General features: G+C 44.9%; 1 protein-coding gene across 2 annotated transcripts in view; it reads right to left on the minus strand.

Annotated features, from left to right (window-relative positions):
* Positions 1-27,587, minus strand: part of LOC144155122 (tyrosine-protein phosphatase non-receptor type 1-like) — an 87,263-nt gene that overhangs the window by 23,215 nt on the left and 36,461 nt on the right. Inside the window, exon 8 of one of the 2 annotated variants that reach the window (XM_077686376.1) lies at positions 1,502-5,570. The exons of the other annotated variant lie outside the window; for it this stretch is intronic. Coding sequence (XP_077542502.1) covers positions 5,369-5,570 — 202 coding nt within the window. The 3' untranslated portion in view covers positions 1,502-5,368. Of the gene's footprint in view, positions 1-1,501; positions 5,571-27,587 lie in introns of those variants that run through there. 2 annotated transcript variants of the gene reach the window in all.

Below are 27,587 nucleotides of genomic sequence, written 5' to 3' on the forward strand. Positions count from 1 at the left end.
AATGTATCGTGTTAAGGATTTGGAAGAGTATACCACTGAATGGACAGAATGCAATTAAAATAAACATCATTCGGAATTCAACTTGCCAAGTCGGTATCTGCACCATGATTCACACTGTAGTTGAGGGAGTAACTTGGTTCGCGTATTCGCAGCACAAAATACACTGCCAAAGACTATTAGGACACTGCCGAAGACAATTAGGGTAAAGTAGTAGCAGTGTTCGATAACTATTTTCTCATCAAATCGAATACTCATGAACTAGCTGGTTGGGCAACTTGGTAGGGATCCATGATCTATCATGCTGAGTCAAACTACAGTGAAAGCTCGTTAATTTGAACTTAAACAATTCGAATTTATGAATAATTCAAACTGTGATTTGGTCCAGCCAAGCTCCACAAAAGTCAGTGTATAAAAAGGCCCATCAATTGCAACGCGAATGGCCGCCACCCTGGATAATTCGAACCACGCGTCTTTGTGCTAGCAGCTTGGGGCCTGGCCCACAGCCAGAGAACAGTGCCCGCTGCCTACACACAAAGCTGCATCGCCTCCGAAAACAAGAGAAAAACGGAGAGAGAACTGAAACTGAGTAAAAGCAATCAAACCCCGTTTTGGGCATCTTGGAAGAATTTTCTTTGTGGACTACGTTGATACGAGTTCGAGGTGTGGGGCGGGCCAACAGTTGCCATCCTATTTGTGGCTAGAAGCATAGAACACGTTGCTGCCAGTGACCATGAGACGGGGGCGGACGAGGCACCGCTTGGAAGCAATGGCTGGCCAGAATGCCGCCCATCTCTCCCTCAGTTGTTCAGCATATGCAAAAAGGAGCCCTTCTGCTTCATTTGCTCGTTGAGCAAAAAAGTGCTGGTTTTCGCTTTCAAAGATAAAGGGCACGCATCACTCGCACTCTTATTCGAGCCTTCAATTGCCTAAATGCTCTACTGCTCCCTAATCGTATTGTACTGCTTTTGTTCTTCATTTTCGTTAGTTCGGACTTCATTATTTCGAACTGAGGTGGCGCCCCCTTGCAGTTTGAATTAAGCTTTTACTGCATTACACCAATATTCGGGGGGGAAAAGAGAAGATTTTCTAATACAGTTTGGGGGCTGAGGCATGTCTAGCAGCTGCCTAAAAGCATGTTCAGCACTCAATGCAAGCCTGAGTATTCGTAGTACTGCAAAATATTCTGCCGGCCAAAACTGAGTATTCCAAGATATTGAATATAAATTGAATAGCTAAGGCTGTTTGATTTGCACGCAAAAATTTCGCACATCCATAGTAACAAGCAAGCAAAAGGAACACAAACACATTCTCAGCGTTGCGGCAACAACATTCACTGCAACATTTCTACTGGGGCAGAAGGGTGTGAATAGCAATGCAAGCACTCTACTCCTAAAGAGATCTTTTGCATAGTTTCGGTGTACCAGCAGCAGCATATTTTAGTGCACCCCAGCACTTCTAGTACAGCAATCCCAATCCCCAGAAAATATGCTCAGAACAAAGCTTAGAAAAGAAGCATGTTTATTCTAAAGATTTCGCAACAGGCAGTGTCTGCTTACCAGCAGAATATGGACGACAACAGTTCACATAGCCAGCAATAAATAAGGCAAACTAGAGGAAGCACACAGCCCAGCCAGCTCCATTACCAAAAAAAAAAAAAAAAAAAAAGAGCATAACACGTTTACTTTGTACTCTCCGCGATTCCCTACCCATGACTTGGCTCTTTAAACAGCTGTTACTTTGGAGCTGCTAACACTGCATGAATTAGCAACAGCACCACAGCCTGCAACAATGCTTCAGGCACACAACAAACAGCACTAGACAAAACAGAACAGCTAAAAACCATAGGCTAGAAAGAGCTGCAGTTTATGCAACACAAAGCCAAGCACCCAAGTCGTCACGTCGCTTTAAACCACAGCCATGGTCCAACAATGCCTGACAACGTGTTTTGGACACATGCTTCAATCAACCACTTGCATGCACGACAACTCTCTCTGGCACTTTTAGGGGCAAAGAACATGCAGAGGCTGTGCAGCCACCGCTTTGAGCCATTTCCCATAGCCACAACTTTAATGAACTGGCTGTGGCCGCAGCAGCTTACACTCGAAAAGTTAATTCTGGCTTTAGTCTAAACAGCTCACAATGAGCATGATGTTGTGAGTTACCATGCTGCAACTTAATTGCTGTACAGGCTGCAACGTTCCCATCGGTATGAGACAAAATATAGAGCCCACCAATTAGATGAAAACACGTTCACCCTTTTAACAGGGTATAAACCAAGGAACAATGTGCACGTAACGTGTGGCAATCATGCAACCAGAAGGATAGAACCTGTAACAATAGCCATCCAGTTTCGCACTGCGCACAAGAGTCAATGCACATTCATTCTAAAGTGCTCAAAACGCACTAAACACTAAAAGAACGCAGCCTCATTGTCCAGACCACAGAATTCACTTTACTCGTATGACAGGCAACAAATTATGCCCGAATTCTACAACTACAGGCAACTACTGATCCAGTCTTGAGGCAACTCACAAAGATGCTTCAAACGAAGAGCGTATCCCGCAATTCTGAACCGCACTTCACATGGCAGACGGGTTCACAAGCATTCCCGGCACCAGCAAGACTGGCCCAGTCCAGAACGCAGTGAAACACAGAGCCATGTGGAGCTGTGTTTTACAAAAGCGCGACACAAAGCACACATTAGACAACATTTACTAAAACAAATGCAACACAGCACACACCTTTTTTACAATGGCTTTACAAGCCTTCAAAAAGCTCTTCCCACTGTCCGGACATGTATCTGAAAATAGAAGACTCTCATAGGCACTGCAGTGATTTTTTGATTCCTCAACAACTAGGTTGTGACTGTAAGGCTAAAAAAATACAGACCCATGAAAACACCACACCACCTAGCATTGTGACATTAAACATGTGAACCATGACAATTGAACAAAAGGCATGCAGTATGTATATAGATGTAAGGTGCACAAAGGTTTTAAGCAGCCGCACTGGAAGCTTCAGTGCTACCCTCCAGCAAGTGTTCCCTTTGCAAAAGCCCACTTGAACGACTAACGACTGCAGTTCTGAGCTTTCCTTTAGACACGGGACAGGCAAAAAGGTCAAGCTACACAAAGGCCCGCAAGAAAAGGAAACAGGAGGTACTTGGGTTTAAGTAACCAACCAGTGCCCAACAGGGGCACATCAACGCAGCAAAAAAGAAAAGTGGAGTTGCTAGTGTTAACCCGTCAAGCTGCTTTCTGCTCCAGCTGCAGTGCTGCTACAGCTTTCAGACATCTGTGACTCGCTGTTCCTGCAGCTGCCCAATGCAAACAACTAAAACTGCAAGAACAGGTTGCTATCGAAATCCTTACACTGGGTGGTGAGCATCCACCCCATGACTGCTTTGCCCAGAATAATAGAGCAAAAGCTAAGCTGTACAGGCACTCCGAGAACAGCGGAGCCCGGAATTTGCTCTCCTAATGCTGCCCCACCAAGAATGGGTAAGAATAAATTTGTTCTCATCAATATGCAGGCTACAAGCTAAGGAAATGCCAGACATACAAGTGCCTCCGTCCTGAAGAAGGTGACTCTACACATGCACAACTCGGCTGACACTGGTTCCTCTTTTTTACGCCTGGGCGGCAGTTTTCAGGGTCCTCCAGAAGGAGAAGCTACACATGCAATAAACTAACACAAAATGGCTATGAGCCTACACTGATGTGTTAACCTCACAGCTAAATAAAAAAAATAATTAAAAAACTGTATCCCAGGCAACACCCCCAAGAGGCTGGTGTTGATACAACCCCTAGTATCTCACCAAATACTAATGTTGCCCTACCTGCAAACATTCTTTTTGCATTCCTTTTTTTTTTAAATTTAATAGCCTGCATAAGAACATATAAGGAGACTTTTTTTTTTTTTTTCTATTCAGCATAACAGCATGCACAGATTTCACTTGCTATGTTTTATTCCTTGTCACACAAAATCTGCCTCTGATAGCATTTCCCATAGCTTTTCAGTGACGCACAAAAATTTTCCTTGTGATCTCACCCTAAAAAGTGTTTGATGAGATGTACAGTGGCTTACCTTGCCAACTCTGTCTGTACAAAGCATGACGCAAACTACGCAACCCCACAAAGAAAAGCTGTTAACCGGGTTACAGCACAGCTGCTCTCAACAATTACCCACAAGTAATGTATTCTGGAGTCTGTTAACGGATTTCCAAACAGCACGCATACTTGTCAGTGCTTGCCTCACTTCTCCGATATTTCTGAACTGCCCCCAAATAAAGCTAGCATGTCTGAAAAGCATTACTGCAAGTGGAACATGGCATGTCATTTGGCCAGCCTTGGTCTCACTAAGCACTTATCAAGGAAGCCATTTGCCACAAAGTGCTGATTCGTGACATACTAACAGCAGGTTACATTTTTGTTCTGCGCTTACAAAACTTTCAAAATAAACCAGAGCCAAACTATGGTTAAAAAAAGCCTGACAACCCAAAAATGACAACTTAAATGTCAATTAAGCAAGTGAAAATGAAAGCTCAAATATCTCAAAGTCAAACAACTAGCCATATGGGCAATTCACTTTTCGTGCCTTCACTGTAGCATTTTGAGCTTTCTGGTGCAGCAAACAGCTCCAAGCCAACTGCATGGGCAAATGACATTCCCATGCATAACATGCTATTAAAAGTCAACTGCAAAACAGATCGAAACAAAGGACCTGAGTTAGAGCGAATGATAGAGCACTTTCGGCTTTAAAAAAAAAAAAGATGAATTTATGGAGGCACAAAAGACTTAAAATCAAGCCAAGCAATACTTTAACTGGTATAGACAGTAAATATTGCTAATGATCTACTTGAGCTGCTTACTGGCCATAATCAAAATGACAAAGCTGTCAAGGCCCCAAGCGGCCTCAGCACTAAACTGAATACTTGCGCACTAACATTCATCAGCGGACGCTCACAACTGCTGCATGGTCTTCAGTTTTTAATGAGGGTCACCACTGTCCTAACCAATTTACACAGCTTAAGGGGTTCACTGCAAATTTTAGTCCAAGGAAATGCACCAACGAGCCGAGTCTTGAACATGAGAAACTGCTTTAATCAAAAACAAGAACTCCCAGCTTGACAATTAATGATGGTAACTGATCAAGCTATACTGAACAAGCAGTCTGTCATCTTGATGAGATCGGAAGGCAGACAGGCGAGCAAGTGCGAACTCGTATCAAACGGCGCCTAGGTGACCCTGTCGAAAGACGCCCCGGCAAACAACAAACAGTCGAGATGGGCCATGAATATTGAAGGAAATGTCAATGCGTTGCCAGCACATGCTTCTCTCTGAGAGGCAGCCACCCCCTCCCTGGCGGGCTATTTGCCAAAGTACTTGTAGATGAGCACCCCCGTGCCCAGCAGCAGGGCCAGACCAAGCGAGACACGCTTGAGCAGGCGGCGCCGCTGGACCCAGGTTTCCGAAGAGCGCTGCTTCTGCCGCATGCGCTGCAGCGTCTGCGACGTGCGCTCCACCCTCTCCCGCCGCTGCCGCTTACGCAACTCAGCCTCCTCGCCAGCACTGCACACAACACACGGGGCGCTCGTTACCAGCCACGCACCCCTGGCCCCACAAGCAACACGGGCTAAGCAACCAGCCTGCCTGGCTCCACCCGGCCTCCCCTCCTCCACAACACTCGGCTGCAGTGGTAGTACATCCTCTCCCAGCTTCTTCTCGCTTCCCAGCTTCTACGCACAGGCATTTTTAAAATTTATCGCCGCCCGTACCAGAAACAGAACCCGCAGTAATGCCTTTTTTTTTTTTTTAAGCCAAACGACTTCCCCTCGAGAACTGTCTAAGGCCTGATAAAGCCACCCTGTCCAGACTTGCGTCTACAAGCACAGACTGCAACCAAGTGGCCAGGGATGAGCAGCAGTGGCGTTACAGCAGCAGGCCGTGTTGCTTATGGAAAGACATGGTCTTTGGCAAAATTTTATTTAATTTTTGAGTTACTGTCATGAAAATAAGCCGTAATATGTGCTGCAGCAGGCCAATTACCAATACAGAATCACTTTTCCCACAGAACAACAATTTTTGACACTATTTTTTTTTTATCAAACTCTGCGTCAGGTTTTTTGAGAACGCTGCTGAATGGGTGCTCAAAATTTCTGTGCAGCAGTATTCCAGGGTGGTCAAAATGTGCAATAAGAGCTGTATCACACTGCTAGCTTTTTTGCCTTTAAAGTTAGGTAATGCTAAAGTTCGCAGTTAAGAGAAAGACATTTAATATCAATTCCCAGTTTTTAACTATGACTTTTAGAGACTCAAAACCTTTGAAGCACGAGAGCTAGCAGTGCTAAATAACCCTTATTCTTCTGCTTGATTATCCTAGATTATGGCTACATAAATTTTTAAGCACCCATTCAACAGTTTTCGCTAAGAACCTGACAAAACGTTTAAGATGCTGAACTTGCATATCTTCTGATTTCTTCTACATAAAAGTGAACATAAAAATGAATTGTATTTCATGACAAGCAGGCTGCAGTTCATATATCTGCCAATTTTCCCTCCAACATTTCTAATTTTATCAGTCCCATGTCTCTCCTTATACTTGTAAAATAGCACTCAGAACAAACACGCTTGCAACAACAAAAAAACTAAATTTTAACATTGGCGAAAATAAAAGAATCAAGCAAATGGCACACCCATGCTGTAATCCTTGTTAGCACATTCCCTGCAGAAGAGAGTGGTAACAGCTCCTAATACTACTTTAAAAACATGCCTTCTGTGGCATGCTTCTGCTCCCTGACAACATACAAGCAGTCATTGCCAGCTTTTCACTGTTTTGTCTGGCTCTGACCAGTGTAAAAGATAGGGGACACTAGGCAGAGCCTAGAGAACCGTTTGCTGCAGCATTTTCTAGCAAGGCAGCATGACATGGGCTTACCTTGCCCTGTATAAATTTGTTTGGCCTCCAGAGTACTTTAAAATGAAAAGAAGAATGATTACTAACCACCTGAAACGCCTATAAAATGAAACACGTGCTGACATACAGAGTGAATTTAACCATTCATTGATATTTCTTGCTGCTGTTACAACCAGAAAGACAGGTGGGGGAATGCGGGGGTAACGCTGTAAACATGTTTTGATTGTTTTTTTTTTTTTTTGCCTTCTGTATGTATAAAGAAACACTGTAAACAGAAGTTTTTAGTACAGCATGAAAAGCCTAATCTGAATAGTGCGCTCTTCTGATTTACAGAGGCACCACAACGTTTTGTGATGCTCCTTGCAAAAAGTTGTTAGGCGGCAGTAGGCTTTGTATCTACCTGCAGTCTTGTGAACAGTAATTCAGCTGATAAAGATTATGAAATCAGCAGACAGCAACCTTCATATTCCAAAGCAGCAACAACTAACTGCAGCAGCTATGCATTGGGGCCCTAATAATCAGGTTTATGACTAGTAGGCATGCAGTGCTAGAGCGGTCACAAGCGGTCACATCCTATGGTTATTCAACGCACACCCCCACCATGTATATGGGCATATTTTTTACATTTATAAGGAACGCAGCCACCACAGCCTGGTGTTAATGTAGGGGCATCATGCAAACACAGTAATATTAAGAGGTTAACACTTTCGTGACCGTGCCTATTCCCATCGATAGTATGTTATCGATGAATACAAATTCAAATTTTGTTGCTCTCCAAGCGCTTCTGGACGCTAATGGCATCCAAAGGTTAAAAAAGGAAGTATTTCATCAGTTTCACTTTCGAGTTTCTTTTCTCCCCCACGGGTGTATTTTTAAAGCTCCTTAGCTGTCAATCGCACGTGGCTTCGGTTGTAGTGTTGATGCCGCTTGCGAATGCTCCATGGGAACGGCGAATTTTAACAGATTTCAATGAATCTAAGCTGTAATCTCTGGATGATGGTAGCGGCACAGACACGGAAGATCTCTTCGATTCATCAGACTTCAGTAAACGGCGAAAGTGCGTAAACCACCCCGGAACGTCGGCAGGTATCCGCCAATAAGTTTCACTTTCTTCTCGGGCCATTTTATAACTGCTGCGCGGCCACATTCGGCCTGTTCTAAAAGTCACAGCTCTTATCTGTAAGCTGTCAACTTCATTCGGGCAGGACCACTTGGTGCCGGCTGCACAGTGGAGCCAACCTTTGTTTCACCGCGTTGAGAAACTGCTTTACATGGTGGCATGATAGGCACTAGTGCTTATATTTTTTGTATCTATGTAAATAACTTCTCCACTTAGAAGAACTCACATCCGCTGTATTATTCTATAAGGGCCTTGTATGCAAAGTGTATATTTCAATTTTTTTTTAATGTTTGCCCTGTGCATTGATGTTTCAGGGGTGGAACAGGGTACTTGAGTTTGGGAGCAGTCCTGGGAGCAGGCAAAATTGCCTTTTGTAGCAGGCTCACAGCAGCGAAGAAGAGCTTTTGGAGCAGGCTTGGAGCAGCCCAAAAGGCCGTTTTGGCAGGGAGCTGGCCCAGCAGCCTGTGCTAGCCCCCTGCCAATTAACTCTAATCTATGTATCTACTTTATTAGGCGTTCTACCCTGCATTAGAATTCACTGCGAACCAGGGATGCAGTTGCTAAACTATATTTGGAAATTTAACTGATGCGGAGGTACACCTCCGGCCGCAGCCAGTGCGCCACATTTCACCGTTCAAAGGGTGATCATTCGGGGAGTCAGAGGGGATCAGATAACAGGCCTCACTTTGTGTCCGGTAGATGGCACTCCGTAAAGCAAGGCGTTTGCTTGCATTTTTTTTCTACTGATCAGTGGTTTCAGTCACTGTGTTGAAGGCAGCCCTATACACTACGCAACGAGACCGTGTCAGAAGACAATTATTGCTGGACCATCCTACACATAAGCAAAGCTAACCCAAAAGTTCGCATGTGAAAATGAAAAATTACCTCACAACAAAGGCGAACCGATTTAGCAAGTGAGGGCAAAGCATCCAAGACCCTGTTTATTCAATACATGAAGCTATACTCAGTTACAACTCAAGAACGGCACCACCTCATGTAGTGTATCACTCCGCCAAAGCGCCGGACTCGTAACGTCAGTGCGCGCACGTTATGAAAGGGGTTTGCTATGAATGCGTGATATCGTCTGCCTTGTCTCACACAGTTTGTTTGTCGTCACTAGAGTCGTTTATAAGCATATTAGGTCCAAAAAATCACGGGAACGGCTCACGCCATGTTCAAAATATTCCCAGTAACGCCCTACTTGCGCCGCGCGGAGAAACATCTGACTACGGTGATAAGGCACAGCGGCAACTTCCGGTGCCGTTCTTAAGTTGTCACCGAGTATAGGCTCGTCAAAATGGCAAACTAAATTGAAGTTCACCTTCAATAAACTACAACCTGTGAATATTATTCTCTTTTCTATCTGTCTGCGATGCGGCACAAAAACATTTTATTCCCTTTTGGTCATTTTCAATTGATTGTGGCGCAGCACGGCACCGACAAAAAAAAAAAAAAAAGAATGTGCAAATGTGACACAAATAAGTGAAGGTGGAGAAGGCACGTAGTGCCACTGGCCTTGAAGCTAAGCAAAAGCCAACTTCCATAGCCGCTCATATATCCTTGATGAAACTGAAACCATAACCACATTGAAACCGAAAACACGATGTTTCAGCCCAGTTTTCGGGCATGGGACATCATGGCGGTCGTATCTTGTGGCGAAATTCGGGCTTTGCGGCGCAGGACGGCACTGATAAACGATTTTGATGCAATAGGGGCGGTTCGGCGCAGGATGGCACCGGTGAACAAGTTTGGCGCTCAATGGCACAAATGGCGCAGCTGTTCCACCCCTGATGTTTTCATCATTTTTTTCTTTGTTACTTTTTTCGTTTTAATAATTTTTTGATAACTAGAGACCGGATTTTAGGCAAATGCCTATTTTTTTCCTTGCGTTCCTATCGCCCCATTTCGATATATGAGCACGAATTGGAGGCCAAGGATGGCTTTTATGGTGGTTTTATAGTGCCTATAAATGCCTATTTTGGGTGTTGGTGCCTAAACTCCGATAAATGCCTATAAATGCCTTTTTTTCTCAAATTGGTGCCTAAATCAGCACTATGTAGAGTCAAGTTTCGCTTTCGAGTGCAATTTGATACCTTTATTCATTCTACCGGGAAATATTTACTGTTCTGAATTCTATGGGTTTGAACCTGGTCCTCTTTTTAAGACTCCCCCCCCTCCCTTTGAGCCGGTGCAACCGGAGCGGCGGCTTCTGCATGCTTTACGGGTGGCTTTCCCGCAGGACTTGGCAGTGGACGCACAACTCTACTCCCCAGGGGAACTATGATACCGTCAGGGGCAAAGAAAGTGATAGGGAAAAATTACGCCCACCTCCCCTCGCGGGAACCCTGGTGTGATGCAACGCATCTGGGTGGTTCCATTGGTGTTTCCGTTGGGTTGATTCTCTAAAGGAACCGTCGCATCAAGCAATCGTCGAGTACGGCGAGAGAGTGCAAACGGAGCACGGACGACCGTCGACTGAGACCGCATTCGCTATCGGAGAGAGGAGAGGAGGAGAGTGGAGGAGAGACGCACCTGTGCCGCCGCCGCTGTTAGGCGAGAGCGTTCGCTATCGGAGAGAGGAGAGGAGGAGAGTGGAGGAGAGACGGACGCCGCCGCCGAACAGACGCAGGAGTGACATAGCCACATAGCTATGTCACATAGTGACATAGTGACATAGTTTTTAGATGCAACGCAATCTAAAAACACTGTGACGTACACGCCCTTATCTTGTTAGTAATTTACTAGTTGAAAGGTTCACCACCAGGGGAGAAATTGGCTCTAGGCGATTGGACCCGACCAATAGGAGGCACCCTTCCCTTCTTGTCCGGTCTTTCAACGTGCACGGTCTGGCTTTCTCCGCTGCCCTTTTCAGCCATGCCGAAACGGAAGACGCCCAGAAGTGCGTTGATCTGACAGTGGACACTTAACTCACCATGCTACAGAATAGACGGATAGACGGTGTTCTGCCAACCAACCGTGCAGAAAAAAGGTGAGCCGACGAGTTTTTACGTGGCGTGAGTGTTTCATGTGTTATTCGAAACCACGGCCCCTCGATCAAGTGCGCTTGATCCAGGGGCCGTGGTTGAACTCGAAACTATGCAAAGTTGTCCATTGCGCCGCCTTGGTTGGCGCCTTGGCGTCATGGCCTTGGCGTCATGGCCGCGATTCGCTGTTATTGCTTTTTGTTTATACTGCCCATTCTTCTGAGAAAAGAAAGGAGGCACCTGTGTATTTTGAATACGGCAGACGTTCCTTTCGGTGCCTGCATTTTTTCAAGCGTTGGTTATTTTGATTGCTAGCGTTGTTTATAAGTTTTAAACTTTCAATACCATTGAGATTATTGAAATGAAATATTTTAGATACCTTGAGAAGGAGATTCACATTTTTATGTACCATCCCTGTGTGCTGCGTTAAGTGAAAATCCAGAAATTTCTTAATCAAACGAGCAATTGATCGGTTGGTACTGAAGGATGATGTTTCAAAACTAGCGCTGAAGAACGGGGCGTGTTTTTAAGATATTCACTGGACATCCGTTAAATCGAAGTCCACCTCGTAGCTACTCGGTTAATTACATTCAGACGCTAGCTAGAATTACCGAAGTACGCCACGCTAAGTTAACACGCAATTGAATCTGGTATCTTACTCCCCCGCCGTGCCACCGTGAAATTTAGGGTAGTGATGGCGCGCGCCGAGTCAGTTGGACAGAACGTCAATGGAATCTCACCTTCTTGTTTTTCAAGTACGTTTTGGTGGTATGACACGCGTAGCAGCGCGGCGCTCAAGTGCAGTTATACCATCAAATAGGACGCAACAGGGGTGTTCGAGCACTTCTGCGGAAGTTAGAATGCTTATTGATGCTTATCGTATTTTTTTATTTGTCTTCTGTTAGCACGTCAAGACACTTAGTATGCTACCATGTTTATCTGCGCTGTGATGTTGAATATACGCTTCGTATCTAAGAAATCCTAACGCATTTGCGCAGATTCCTTGCGAGAAGTAGTACCACCTGGCTCAGCATAAGACGGCAGGTCACCTGGCAAACCTTAAGCGGGACAAGCCCTCAACATCCAAACAGTCCTTTTTGACAACAGCCTTCAAGGACGACAGGACGAACGCTTTCAACGCAGATTTGTGTGAGGCCCTGGTGGCCGCAAACATCCCTTGGACCAAAATTGAAAATCCCGTGCTGAAACAATTTCTACAGAAATACTGCAATCACAACGTGCGGTCTGAGTCTACTTTGAGGAAGAACTACCTCCGGCCTTTGTATGAACAGACATTAGCAAGAATAAGAGAAGAGCTTGGCGACTCCTGCATTTGGATTTCCGTAGACGAAACAACAGACGTCAAAGGGCGCTTTGTCGGTCACTTTCTTGCTGGGAAGCTTGCGGCGCACGAGAAGACAAGGGCTTTCCTCGTGTGTTCGAAACCTTTGGAGAGAACAAATGAGGAGTCTGTAGCATTCTTTGTAAACGAATCCCTAAAGGTTCTTTACCCTACAGGAGTCGGGGCCACCAAGGTTCTGTTGCTCTACACAGACGCTGCAGCCTACATGCACAAGGCCGCTCATCTCCTGAAGGCCTTCTACCCGCAGATGCTCCATGTCACCTGCCTAGCGCATGCGCTTCATCGTGTTTGCGAGGAACTGAGGAAGCACTTCACTGACGTCAACGAGCTTATTGGTTCAGCCAAGGCCGTGTTCCTGAAGGCACACTCTCGCGTGCGCGTCTTCAAGGAGATGCTGCCTGATGTGCCCCTTCCGCCAGAACCCGTCGTCACCCGATGGGGAACGTGGCTAGAAGCTGTTGAATACTACAACTGCTACTTTTCGGACATCAAGGCCGTGATCAACGGCCTTCCAATTGACGAGAGTGTTGCAGTCACAAAGACTCAAGCTGTCCTCTCCGTGAATAGCCTTCCAGGAGACCTCGCGTACCTTTGCGCCAACTTCACGTTCTTAGCGGATTCTATCAAAAAACTTGAAAGTGAGGGAGAAACTCTTGTTACGAACGTTGCGCTAATTCTCCACGCACAGGAAGAATCGCCACCGTTCCCGAAGGACCCGTCGCCGAAAAGGCACGTGCGAAGCTGCAATCGGTCTTGGACAAAAACAAGGGGTTTTCTGTCCTTAAAGAAGCTTCAGAAGTCCTTGCTGGTGAGCACTGTAGGATCCCAGTGTCAATTAACCCATCGAATCTTCCCAAGTATAAGTACGCACCAATCACATCTGTCGACGTCGAGCGTTCGTTCTCCGCGTACAAACTCATTCTCAGCGACAAGAGGCACAATTTTGAACCCGGAAATCCGGAGATGCTGGTGGTTACCTATTGTTTCTACAATTTTCATAGTGATTCTTAAACTAGGTTCCGCGTTCTGTTCGAATGAGCGCATGTGTATTTGGCAGTGTTGAAAGGTCTTGCCTGTATAATTAAGGTACCTGTAGAAAATCGCTAAAGTTTGTACGTAAGTTCTCACGTAACAACATGTTAATTTCTTAACAAACCTTGTCTATCTTGCATTTATTATTTCCTTGCCTTATTGTAATTTAATTGTGTCAGGCAGACATAACTTTGCGCTTTTATAAATCAGTATTACCATATTTCAAGTATTGTTTCTCCTGCCTGTTTCACAATATGCGACGCTTGAGTGACTTTCGCACCTGAACATGTATGTAAGCAATGCGCTTGTGAAATTAAGCCAATTGATCGCCATTAGCCCAGAGGTATTACGGGGCAATTCCACGTCTAAGGTCAATGTATGGAACTTGTTATGAGAGAAAAATAAAGAATTGAATTGGATTGAATTGAACTGTTACTGCCATTGTGGCCTCATAGCAATGACATTTTTGGATTTCCTGTCGTGCCTACAGTTCGCTCACGTCTTCACTTGAAATTATTAGCATTTATCTAAAAATTTATTGCGCCTATTTTATTCTTTTTAGTGCCTAAAACGTTGTTTTTGCCGCCTATTTTTGGCACCTAAAACGTGCTTTTTTAGTGCCTAAAAATCCGGCCTCTATTGATAACATTCATAGTAAATCTATTGTTTGAAATTAATACTGTTGGAAAGCCCTATCCTTCCTGTGTCATTTCATACCTTAGCCCCACTCCAGATTGTTACATTCAGAACTGAACTCACAGGAAACCTATAACAACGCCAGGAAAAAGAAAATATATCCCTGAACAGCCCTTTACAGTATAGTTTGTATGACAAACGCCGCGGTGGATGGCGCGTGGCACTGAGCCATGCATTACAGGCCCCTCATATTCAAACACAAGACGCTCAAAACTCCAGAAAAGAGCTTGCATGAAAACACTACATTGCAGCCTTCCCAGTTGGATAAGCTTGTCCTTTGGAGCCCCTGCGCAGTGAAAGACAGCGTTTGCCGAACATACACAGGCCAGTGCACTCCCTGAACCATCTGTGCTGCTGCTAACACTACGCGAACAACACAAGGGATAGCATCTTCAAAAACAGTTTCAATTAAAGTGGTCCTGAAGCATCCTCCACCGATCTATAAAGTGGTCCCACAAAACACAGCTCCAGATAATCCACCCCCACCCCCACCCCCAAGAACTCTGATAAATGCGACCTGTATAAACAGAAGTAACACATGCTGAAAGAGCGCTTGTTTCTTTTCTTTGTCCTTTCCCGTGTCGTTTGCAATGCTGTGGAAGTTATGGCACGCTAGCTGGGAACACCGACTGACCCGACCTTGTACATGTTTTTATATAAACTGATTTAACTTCATTTCTTGTGTTTCACTGAAGCTCCTCAGGATGGCACCACTATCTACTGCACACACAATAAGTTCCGAACTTACCAAGGCCGGCACTTGCAAGTTGCGGCCATTGCAGCCCTGCATACGTGCAATTCCGGCAGTTCAGATGTACAAATATCGTGTGCTACGTAAAGAATCTCGGCGGTCCAGTGCAATCTTTAGTGCAATCTGATTTGTCACTTCAGTGCAATCTGCAATAGTCACTTTAGTGCAATCTGATTTGGCTGCAGCAATCGATGCTTCATCAGTTAAACCAACCCTGCAAGTTTCTCAAACGTGTTGTGGACATACAGAGCAAAAAAAGATGATGCCAGCAGTAAGCAGTTCACGATTTGGTTAAATGTCTAGTTCAGTCCATTTTGCACTCATGGAGAAAAACAATTAGAAAGCCAGAGCTGAGGAAGGTTGGCTGCACTGAACGGCTCAGCATACATTCTAGCTGATGAGATGATTGTACGTGCACCGATGCGACCTACAAACCAGCTGCTGCCAGCCTGCAAGATTCTTCACAATGTGTGTGCATGGTCCTCTCACTGCAAATTTTGCCAACAATTTGCCAACACCAGCTCTACCACCCTTCCACTAAGGTTCCATTTCACAATAGGGCTCATTAAAAGGAGAGATGTGTATATATATATATATATATATATATATATATATATATATATATATATATATATATATATATATCCTTTTAATGAGCTCTATAGTGAACTGACTACCACCCTGAAGCGTCCGCGATAGTTGTGGTAATATAAATACCCCAGAAAGTGAACACGGTCGCCCAGATAGCCGAATTGGTAAGGCATCCGAGATCTAATCAGAAGACACGGGTATGGTCCCCGCTCTGGACGTGTTTTTCTTCACTTTCTTTCCTATATAAAATTAAAAATGTTAACTTCACTAATTCCTCTACAGCTCCCTTCACATTATAGACTGCCGGCCTTCCCTTCTGTATTTTCTCAACGAGTCCCTGATTTCTAACCATATTATTCTGTTACACACACGTCCCCCCAACCTAGACATATTAGACACCCTTAGAGGGACCCATGGGTCATCGGCATAAATATTTGAGCTATTTGAGACGTGCTGCAGTACACTGGTCACAAACATGAAATAAATTTCTACATCAGACAAAGAGGAATATGAGCAAATTTTCCTCATAGAAGTTTAGTCAAATTTTTCAGAGCTTCCAATGAGTACTTATAATTTTTATGCAACCATTACCTATAGGAACCAACTGCAATAAAAGTTGTTTCACACTTGTAGCTTCCCTACTTCAAAAGTTATGTGACTTCAAAATTCATGGTTGAAAAAAAAAAAAAAAAAAAAACACTTCCATTCCCGATTTTATATGATAAGTTTTAGGCTTGCACTACTTTTGGAGCTACAGTGTTAGAAGTGTGAAATAGCCCTTATTGCACTCCTAGCTTTCTTTAGATTATGGTTTCATAAAAATTTTCAGCACCAAGTTAGCCATTTTTTATGGAAACTTGACAAACCGTGTACAAAAATGGTTGCACATTATTCAAACTATTCATTGTAAGTTAGATTTTATTTCATATTTGTGATCAGCATGCTGCTATACATATGTTTACCGATTCTGTGACAACACTTCAAGTATTAAAAAACTTTAATAAAGGTGAATAGGATAGGGCATAGGCGTGACGTGAGCAATACGCATCCATAAAAAGTGTCGGTTTTGGAGGAGAGCAGAGAATGCAGTGACGACACCTGCCTTAGAACAGAAGTGCATGCAAAAAGCTGCCCTATAGTAGGACCGTCTGCTTCGCCATCTGTAAATGAGCAATGACGCATAGTTGCAACCAGTGGTTGCAACCAAAGGTGGCAGGGATTCAAAGAGGCTCAGGAAAGAGGTGGGAAACTTTGCCCCATTTGTGCGAGCTTCCTGCTGTTTGCAAAAAAGCGATGTAGGGCTCAGATGTCCTTGATTATGCAACCACATGGTTGTGCAAGTTTACTTTGTTCAAAACATGTTTCAGAAACCCTCAATTTAAGGGGGCACAAAAGCCTTCATCAAAAAAAAAAAAAAAGAAAAAAATCAACCTTTGTTATGAAAACCAAAAGGTGTATGTGCTGCACCATTCAAATCCCAATGCGAAATCAATTTTCGCATTGAACAAATAGCTTTATATTTATAATATATGAAACTTTTTTGCACAACAGATTTCGTCATACACTTAGAAACAAAACATGAGCGGGCTGTAAACTTTTGTACGCAGTCATAATCCAAACAAATCAAGGAGTGCAATGAGGATTGTTTCACATTTCTAACTCCCCTATTCCAAATGTTATGGACATCCAAAGTTCACAGTTGAAGAAAAAGACTAATTTTAATTTGCTTTCAACTGTGAGCTTTTGTTGGCATGCAGAACTTTTGAAGCAAGAGAGCTAGAAGTGTAAAACAACTGGCATTGCCCTCATTGACTCACGTGTACTATGCGTGCAGAAAAATTTTAAGTGCCCAATTTTGAAAGCAGGATAAGCACTTTTTAAAGAAAATTTGCATACAGTATTGAAACTAGTTGTTTACATGAAAATTTCTTTGATATTTGTGACCTGCATGCTACAGCTCAAACAAACAATGTTTGCCAAAGACCCTGGTTTCCCTCTTAAGTATGGCAATTACATTGACTAGTCACGATACTAATGTCATATGGTGTGTGTACTTCTTACAACAACTACCAAATCAACCAGGCCACCAAAGCAGCAGGTCAATTTGCCAAATATCAGGAAAAGCAGTAAATGCCAATTACCTGCAAGGTTCCACTATGCATGAGCACAGGACTTGCGTGAGTGCAACTAAATGGCATTGGCCCAGCACAAGTATCGCTATTTGACTAGGGTTGTTCGTTTTCAGGTAAAACCCGACTTTACTCGATTTTTACACCCTGAAAATGTTTCAGGAGAACCGGGTTAAACCAAATTTCTCTCCGAATGGACCCTTTCAAAGTAGGGATTTGCTCAACCATGCGCTGACGGTCCGCCGTTCTTGCTGGAAGCAAGCCCCACAAGAACCGCTCTCAAACTCATTGAGTATTGGCATTATTCTGCCGCTCGCTACCCCAGCTGGCAAACGCTGAACTGACATTGTTGTGCTAAGCTAATGGAAGCTGTGATATCGAGATTACTTTCTCCCAGCTGAGATACGTTCAGCGATTGGACAGGTCCCAAATCATGTCTCGAATGGACACCGACATGTTGCACATGCAGATGATAATGCATGTTAACAAGGATGTGTGAAAAATCGATGGCCAGTTTTTAGTAAATAAATTTTTTTATTTCTTAGAAGTCATCAATTCTCTTTACTGTCATCATTGCTGATTCATTTCCAAGCAAACGCCAAATTTCAGAGAGTATTTGCTAGAAAACCCTGATGTCCCCCCCGATTACCAGTTTGAAACAAACACCAATTTTAACATGCTACAGTTCAGAAGCTCGTGATACCTTTTGATAAAATGGACTGAGTGTGTTTCCTTAGCACATCTTGAGATTTAGCCCGAAAAAACCTGAATTGCTAAATGGTTTTACAAAAAAGCCCGATTTCTGCCCTATTATCCCGCACAGTCACTGTAATTACCTAACTCGCACGGCCACAATTCCACGCCTCCATCCATTTTTTGGTATTTCATTTGAGCTACAGAGCACCACTTTTCATCAAAACATTTTTGAACATTCTACAGCCTTGTATTTAAGCATCATCAGCTAGATTCCCACATTAAAGTTAATTACATTTCAACCAAATTAACCACTATAACATACTTTAAATAAATTTTTATCTTTTCACGCACGAGAGAGCTCAGAACGGATGCCCTTTCGACAGTGACATCAGCATGACGCGTGGAGCACCCCGCCATGCGTCTCGCCTGAAACTGCTGACGTCGGGGCTTCCGTGGCGTAGCCAAGCCGCTGCTCCACTTTGTGTATCCCGTTCCAGTTTTGGGACCGATGTCATGCTACCCCCCAGGCGCGTGCAACCACGGCCGGTCTGGACTCGTTCACTTGCTCTAGCACGTGCGTCCAGACAGGCCATGGCGAGACGAGAACAATGACGACAAGAGCGCCGTCCCATCGTAGCGGCCGCCTCGGTGTTCGTTTCGTCGAAACCAAGACTGACACAAACAAACGAGGCTGCAAATAATTACTTACGCTGCAGTCGGCCACCTAATGTGCCATTCTAGGATTACTGGGCTGGTAGGCACCCATAGCAGCGAAAAAACGTAACACGAAAATCTTGTGTCAGTACTCCTTTATCAGCATGCGAAAATAAAATAAGTTAGCTAGTTTACATCACCCTAAATTATTGTTATGTAGGTGCTGGAAAATGCATTCTTTCCAGCATTAACCTTTGGCCCAAACTGTGTGACGCCCCCTGAGGAAGCTCAGCAGCATGCTCTTGTTACCACAAAAGCTTTGAAACTTGCATGTCCATACCATCATCTCAACTAATCAAGCACATGTCTACAAATTCAGACTCCACCAGTGAAGCAGATTCAATCGGCATAAAACATTTCCGCATGAAATAAAGTGCAATGCAGGTGCCTTTCCACTGATACCAACCAAAACACCCTCCCAAAACACTTGAAGTGCCGTTTTAAGATGGTAAAGTTGCACAGCTCGAAAGAATGACACATTTTCAGTGAATTGGAACAGCTGCCACAGTCCCACGTATACACCCACAACACGTACGCCTTCTTATAACACAATTGGGAAAAGCAGCCACAAGGCAACAAGAAAAACTAAACAAAACCAACAAGAAAATTTCTATCCAGTAAAATCGTGAATACAATAATGACTTCTAGTGTGGGAGTAAACAGAATATCTAGAGGTAAAAAATAAACCTCTTTACGCAAGAAGAGACAATCCCAAGCGGGTGTTGCCAATGTTTTCACGATAGTCGAAACAACATAGATGACAGACACGAGACAGACAAAAACTACACCCTGTGCATTCGCAAAAGAAAGCCTGGGGTCCACAAATGATATTACCCTTTTTTCTGCTGCTGGTAACACAAAAATCATTACACACCATCTGTATTCCATGAGCATATAGAAGAGCCCTAACACACCAGGACAACTCGTGATGTATTCGCATCACATCCTTGGCACATAAATCTAGGATAACTCGTGATGTATTCGCATCACATCCTTGGCACATAAATACCTAACTGAGCACTAAACATATCTGCACTTCTTTTGTGTTTAACTTGTGCAAGGTTAGCTTCCTTGAATTTCATAGCAATCAGTATATTTGTCCAAAAATTATGGGGGTGCACTCTTTACAGTACACAGGGCCCTGCCCGTAGCCCAACTGACTCCTGCTGTGGAACTTCTTGAGGTACCTGTATTTCATGCAGAGAATTTGATCACACATAACACATCCCCGCAGAAGTCATGTGCTTTACTGGAATCGCAGTTCCTTTAATTTTTGCGAAGAAGTGTCCTCCTGTGTCATACTCTACCGATTTGGCACGACTGAGACTGCACACCTGCAAACCGTTCGGTGCTGTGGGCCGAGATACAGGTAATAATGACAATCTGCGTTTTTTGCCAAAGACCAAAGGCACAGGTCAGCTGTCTTAACCACAAATTAGTTTTGTACACAAATTGAATCTGCCTGCCCCCAAGTAGTGTCGAAGTACACCTTTAGTGTTTTGGAGAGAGCATGCAAGCAGAAAAGTTGGAGCTAAAACCAAACCAGACAATGCCAAAGAATGAGCTTGCATCGGTGCTGGTCTGGTGTGGTTCCATATTCCATGATTAAAAATTGGGCAGAATATTTGTTTGCGAATGTCCTGCACAACCACCCACCAAACACTGCAGAGGTTCTTTCGAACATAAGTCGAAGTTACAAGGTGAAGTTAGGGCCACCTTTGCCAATTGCTACCTTTGCCAGCTAAAAAGTCGGGATGGCATGGTGAACCATTCGTTGACTTTTACTCCAGTGTAGTGAACTTCTGCCCTGTTGCTGGCATCCTATACCTTGTGGTTTGGGAGTGCCAACGTATCCCTACTCTAACCTGAAATCCCAGCCCTACCTATGAGCAGCTGACCTGGTCAGCTCCAAGCTCTCGGACCAGCGCTGACTGGTGGCACGGGCCCGGACGGCCAGCCACACCAAGGCATCTTGGAATAAGGATGCCTCTCACTCAGTGCAGGCCCTAAGAACTTCCTTTTGCTCACCAGTATAATGTTCGTCTCTCCAGTGGGCTTATTTGCCTAAAGAAGAGTTACTTAGTAAATGCTTTAGACTCCCCAGAAAGTACTTCGTGTTGTAAGTACGAAAACTTAACATTTTCTTATCTGAATCGTCACTTACTACATCCTTGGAATCACTATCATGTGTTTTCATTGCCAGCTTCGTTTACATACCCGGAGTATTCAGTCGCCAACCGACTTTCCGACCCTCAAGAAGCCGAGGTAACGTCCAGAAAATCAGGCAGTCCGAAAAAACAAATTTCCACAAAAAAGTCACCATGCTCAACCATGCGCTGCTTGAAAAATTCGTCAATCTGTTTTTGCGGAGTGCTACGTTGCCGTACCAATTGGCCAGCTTGCACATCGGCGATGAAACCACAATCGGTCGTTGAAGCGGCAATGCAAACAGCACACCTAACCATGTGCAACTAAACGACTGACCACTGACTTCCTTCCTCCATACAGCTGTCGGGACGGTTCTCCAAGCGGTCCCTGCTATCGAGGCTGAATGCGAGATCAGCTGGCAATACGCATGCAACGCGGGTCCGAGGTTGCAGGAAAACAAAATGGCTGCGATGTTTGTGTTTTTGGTAGCTTCTGACTCGCGACTTAAAGAAAGTATACAAAATCAGGCCACAAGGGTTTCAAACGTCCGAAATTTTGGTCAGTGTTATACATTGACTTTACGGAGCTCATGACGGTGCCACAGCACAGTTCGAATATTCAGGCAGGTCCAAAAAACAGGGCATCCGAAAAATCGGTCGGTGACTGTATAACCACATCTACGTATTCTTTGGTATTGGGGGCAATATCTGACATGTGGCCACCTGTAGGCCTCAATGAGCCTACAGAGCAAATGTCATTTTCAAAATAAATATCAATATCTGTTATCTGGAGCAGACTCCTTGTGCATGCACCAAGGCCCGGAATATTACAAAAAGTAAACTAACATTTACTTGTTCGTAGCATATAGAGAATGAATGAAAGCTGCAGGAAAGTGAGAGTTTGCAGCATATGTGTTCATTGTTCCTGGTTTCTCGCAAGAAAAGCTAGCCAGACATGTTAATTATTGTGCCTAAGAGAAAATGTTGAACCGTGAACCACAACGGTTTGCAAGAAGGCAAGTTGCCAACTTTTGTCCCCTGGTAGACAAGCTATTCAGCATAGGAAGCAAGACTTGTTACTTTAGGACCATTGGCTGACCTCTTAGAGGCAAAATTAGGAACTACAGAAAAATAAATATTGAAGTAATGAGCAAACACGTATGAAGTACCGTGGGCCCAAATGGATTAAATGAGGCAACATAGAATCAAGCAGATCATACACATGCTGTTTTGATGCTTTAGCTGAAAACAACATATCATTCACTATTCAGCGCAGCCCACTTCCTGACCATGAACTATGCCTAATGCACATGCACCGAGGTCGCATACATGCGCAGTTGGTGAGCACAGATTGAGCTGCATCGATGCTTAAACATTATTATCATTTATAATCCAACATAAACTGTGCTTGTCAGCAGTTGTGTGCAGACTACCATGACAAGAACGGCACATGCACACGTTAGGCAATTTGCCCAAGGAGCGACTACAGTGGAATCTCGATGATGCGATTCTAGGTGATTCGAATTTCGGGATGATACGAATTTCTGAGAAGTCCTGGAGAAATTGCATTCATTGCAATGGGAAAAATTTCGGCAGTTACAAACAGACTTGTGCAGCCCGGCGGGTGATATGAACAAGTTGGCGAGGCGCCCGACTGCTGAGCGAACAAGCGACAGCGACGTACGGGCTCTCTGTACCCTCTTTGCCACTCTTTCTCCAGGAATGGCCAGGCTGTTGTTTTCTGCTTGCGAAAATGCGGCGCACACGCTGCAGGCACGCTGACGCCGCCTCGAAACTACCCGCATGCTGCGCACAGCGCGGCCGGCGGCGGCAACAAGGCAGTGGCTTTAGCCGCTAAGTGGTGCCAGGCACTCGAGCAACCGCTTCTAACCGCTCTCTAAAATGCCACTCAAGGCACACACGAAGTTGCTTGTGTGGTAAAAGAGCCGCCGTGGTAAGCCTAAACATTTCCGGTGGAACACGATTGAAAGTTGGGCGAGTTGGTGATACATCTTGGAAATAAGCGCGAAAAACGAAAAAAAAAAAAAAAAAAAAAAAAAAAAAAAACACAGGACGATGTGGTTAGTCGTCCTGTGTTCCTTTCTACGTGTCGTCTTTTGCACTTATTCCCAAGATTTCCAGTGGAGTCAGCCCGCTGTTTCGAGCGCTTCGAAACTGCCGTCGTGAGGCACGCACCTCCCCATTGGCTCAAGTGGCCAGCCTCCACCTAGTGCCGCGTGCTTCTCGCATCATTTTCTAATCAAAGCAAAAAGCTGCCGCGGGGGGCGGAATTGTCGATGCGGCTGTGAAAAAATTGCATACGCAACACCGACACGCACGAATCACGTGCAAAAACGCACCATGCGGTTCACGCCTTGACTGTTGCGGCGTGTAGTGAGCTTGGGCACCGCGAGTGAGTGCGAAGTTTTATGCGCTCCAGAAAGAACTGCTCCACGCCATGGAGGTTAAAAAAAAGCAGAAAAAAAAAATGACGGATTTCTTCACGCAAAAGAAAAGAAATTAAAAAAAAAAAACTCTTTTTAGTGCTCCATTTTTTGGTCTATGTTGGTTCATACGAATTTCAGATGATACGAATATCTTTCGTGGTCCCGCGAGATTTGTATCATCGAGATTCTACTGTATAGAGACAATACAGAGACAGTAAAAGCAATAAATATCCTTGTCATCAGCCTATTAATGTCCACTGCAAGACTACAGCCTCTCCGATTGACTTCCAACTGCTTCAATAACGCTCCCTCCAAATCCATTCTTTGTCCTCACATTTTTTTACACCGCATCCCTTCACCGAGTTTTCTGCCTTTCCCTACTTGTTGCCCCATCAGCTTCCCCCTGGCTGCTGATGTTCACTCGTTGCCCATTTTTCGTAATACATACCCTGCTCAAATGCAATTTTTTTCTCTTAATTTAAGCCAGAATACTTTTCCCCCTTGTTTGCTCTTTGCTAAACATGACAGCCGGAATCTTCCTTTCCACCACTTTTTGGACTGGCCTGAGTAACAGGGTCTCAACTTTCTGCCTAGTAAAGGATCGCTGAAGGCATACACCAACTGACCTTTCCCTTGAGTGACAAAGGTAAGCAGCTGTTCATTATCTGAAAGTGCTCCCCAAATACAGCCCACTCCATATCAATTTAAAACGGGGAAGGGGGGTTACACACCGAAGCTACACTTGGGCCATAAGGTGCGCCACAGTAGAGGGCTTCAGATTAACTGAACCTTTAACGGCCGCCTTGGACGGGATCGAACCTCCACTCTTGTGCTCAGCAGCACACTGCCTTAGCCACTGAGCCACCTCCAAGGCAATTACAGTCTAGTCCACTTATAACAATATCCAGGTGCCAAGGAAATTCCATCGTTACAACCGATCATTGTTATAAGCGGGTTGCAAAAAAAGGCAAAACAAAAATCAAAACATTTTATTCGCATGCAAGCAAGGACATGCTGCTACTTATTTGCAGAAAAGAAGCCACAGTCGGTCAGATTTGTTTGCTTCACGCGAGGCTGGCGCACATCTTTTTCAAGAGCATTCACCTAACTGAGCGAAAGGTCCTCAGCGGAAACAAAGACCCTGTTGGACTGTATCATGCATTGGGCCTGCTGCAAAGAGACTACCTACGTAGGCTACGCAACCCCATCGTCAGAGTTGTCACTGTCACTGCTGTTCGCAGCACGCATCAGCGCAACGATTGCCTCTTCAGTAAGGCACTAAGACATATCCAAACATCAGCCCTGACGTCCCTTCCGCGGAAAAATGGAGAAAGAACATGCGAGTGAGCGAACGGCTCCCCTCCTCTCGCTTCCTCGCAAGAGGTGCAGTCAACCCGTTTTGTGAGGAGTGGAAGGGACACGAGGCACAGCCACGTGGGGTGGCCCCCATAGCATGCCGTTGGCACGGAGAACCGGTGGCCGCTCGCATTTTCGGTGTACAATGTAACCGAATTCAATCGTTATATCCGATAGCGCGGCACTGAGGCATTTTAATAAGCGGTCTATTTTACCATAGAATGGATACAAAAGTGGACGGTGCCATAGTTGTTCATCGTTATATCCAATATATTGTTATAAATGGCATCGGTATAAGTGTGCTTGAATGTAATTCAATTTTAGGTGCTCATGGCTCCAAACAAAAACCTGCTCCTACTACATACGTCAGTCACACAGCATGGTCCTGAGGTCAGCAAGGACCAGGCTATGTCGACGATCCTGTGAATTCACAGCCCCATTCCTTCTAAGGGACAATGACACCCTGCTCCTCGCTAATGTCTTGCTCTTACATCTTCCTCTACTGGGACAATGGTGTGCTCAGGTCGGCAGGCTCACTCCCGAGTGCACTCACACGCCCCCCACTCACCACTCAGTACGAGTGAGTGGTGAGTGAGCCTCGCCATCCTTTTGAACTGGCGAGCGCGAGTGCGAGTGAGTGCGAGTGCCACTCACAGTGAGCCCTGCTCACCACTTGCGAGTGCGATGCGAGCACCACTCGCGGCGAGCCCCGCTCACCCCTCGCAAGTGCAAGTGCCACTCACGGCGAGCCCCGCAGACCACGCACACCACAGGCCAGTGCGAGTGCCACTCAATGCGAGCCCCGCTCACCTTGTCTCGAGGGGCGTATGCACTCGCGCGATTTGCGGGGCTTACCACGGTGAGCGCTGCTCTTGCCTTGTACTCACTGTTTATCATCATCACGAGCCGCCTGCTGTGATGGTTTAGCTCCAGGAATATGTTGTCACTGCACTCCTGCTATGGGGCGCAGTGGAATCAACTCTCTGGTGGCGTGTTGATTAGGAATACGATTTTGATGGATTTCTGACGCCGCAATGCACTGATACTTTTCCGTGTCATGACTCAAGAATTTTAAGACATGGTTTCACAGACCTTCCATGAATGCCATGGCTTCAACTAAGAGCAGAAGATCATTATATGTTGAGCAAATCACTCGGCTAATATCATGAACGTAGTCCACTTTCAAGTAACCTTTCATAATTCCAATGTGTACCCTATGTTCATGGGTCTGAGCGTTACAGTGTACTAGAAGGTGCGGGGAAAAACCAATGAAGAGCGCGGGTCCCATTTGCAATGAAAAAATTGTATGGAACGCAGGCCTTCCCCAGAAAACTCCTGATGCAGCCAGCGCCACCTGCAAGTTTTTTTACATCAAACTAAACAGTTATTTGACGGGTTTTATAAAACCTCATATCATGAAATAAAGAAATAAGACTATTTAGGGCAATAAATAAGGACTAATTTAACAAACAAAACTTCTGAAACCAACTGGTAAGCAGCGGCTGCCAGGGGCGCTGCTTACAACAGGAATTCCTCTGTATAAATTTCCGTCACAAAAGGGACCTCTCTAATCGGCCCCAAACGACACACCTCTCTATTCTAGTACACTGTATGAGCGGGATCGATTAGATTTAGTCATACTTTCGTACATAGCATATATAGTAGACAGTGTACAGAGTGATAACCCTTCAGCTGCTTGGCATCACTTCTTTTGTGGCTTACAATTCTGTTAACATTCGCCTAGGCTTTCACTGCTTTTACAGTTTTGAGGAATTTTGGCCCCGAATTTGCAACTACAGCAATAGAATACCGCAATATAAATACGTACCAATAAGTTGGACTGTACTGGTAGAGTTTTGCATCCCTCCCTCCCTCCTGACATCCCAGAACATTTAAAACTGCTCAATTCATAAAATGCCAAATCACAGCAGGACCCAAAAGGTGTTCATGCACACGCAGCCCCTTCACTGGCTGTGGCTGCCTTGGCAATAGAGGTCTGAAGCCCCACCCTCTCAAGGAAGTGTCAAGCGAGGCGAAGCACAGACAATTCAATGAGACGGTGCATGCAGTGCCGTGGCAATCTAAGGCAAGCGGGCTAGCAATGAAAAAAGTGCAGCACTTGTAACAGGGGTGGAACAGGGCACATGGGTTTGGGAGCAGTCCTGGGAGAAGGCAAAATTGTCACTTGTAGCGGGCATGGAGCATCCAGAAAGGCCTTTTGGAGCAGGAGGCTGGCACAGGCTGCCGCGCCAGCACTCTGCCAATTAAGTTTAATCTATTTATCTGCTATATTAAAGTTCTACCGCGTGCTAGAACCTACTCCAAACCAGGAACGCAGTTCTTGTATACATCTGGAAATTTACAATATGAAGAGTTGTCTACCTTCGGCCCCGGAGAGCGCGCTGCGTTATCACCATTCAAAGGGCAAACCTCAACGCGCAGAATCGAAGGGGATCAGATAACAGGCCTCACTTGGTGTCTGGTAGACGGCAGTTTTAAGTGAACTCACGGTGGCATTCCGTAACAAAAGGCGTTTGATGGCATTTTTCCATCTAGCAGTGGTTTCAGCGCGTGCGAAGCAGAACATAGCTTTGTCTTCGCCCATCACGGGGTTGCGAGTCGACGAACGTACGCCGTAGACGACAC

Source organism: Haemaphysalis longicornis, unplaced genomic scaffold (genome assembly GCF_048455015.1).
Source record: "Haemaphysalis longicornis isolate Haplotype H1 unplaced genomic scaffold, Haemaphysalis longicornis Haplotype H1 scaffold_1, whole genome shotgun sequence".
Taxonomy (NCBI): Eukaryota; Metazoa; Arthropoda; class Arachnida; order Ixodida; family Ixodidae; genus Haemaphysalis; species Haemaphysalis longicornis.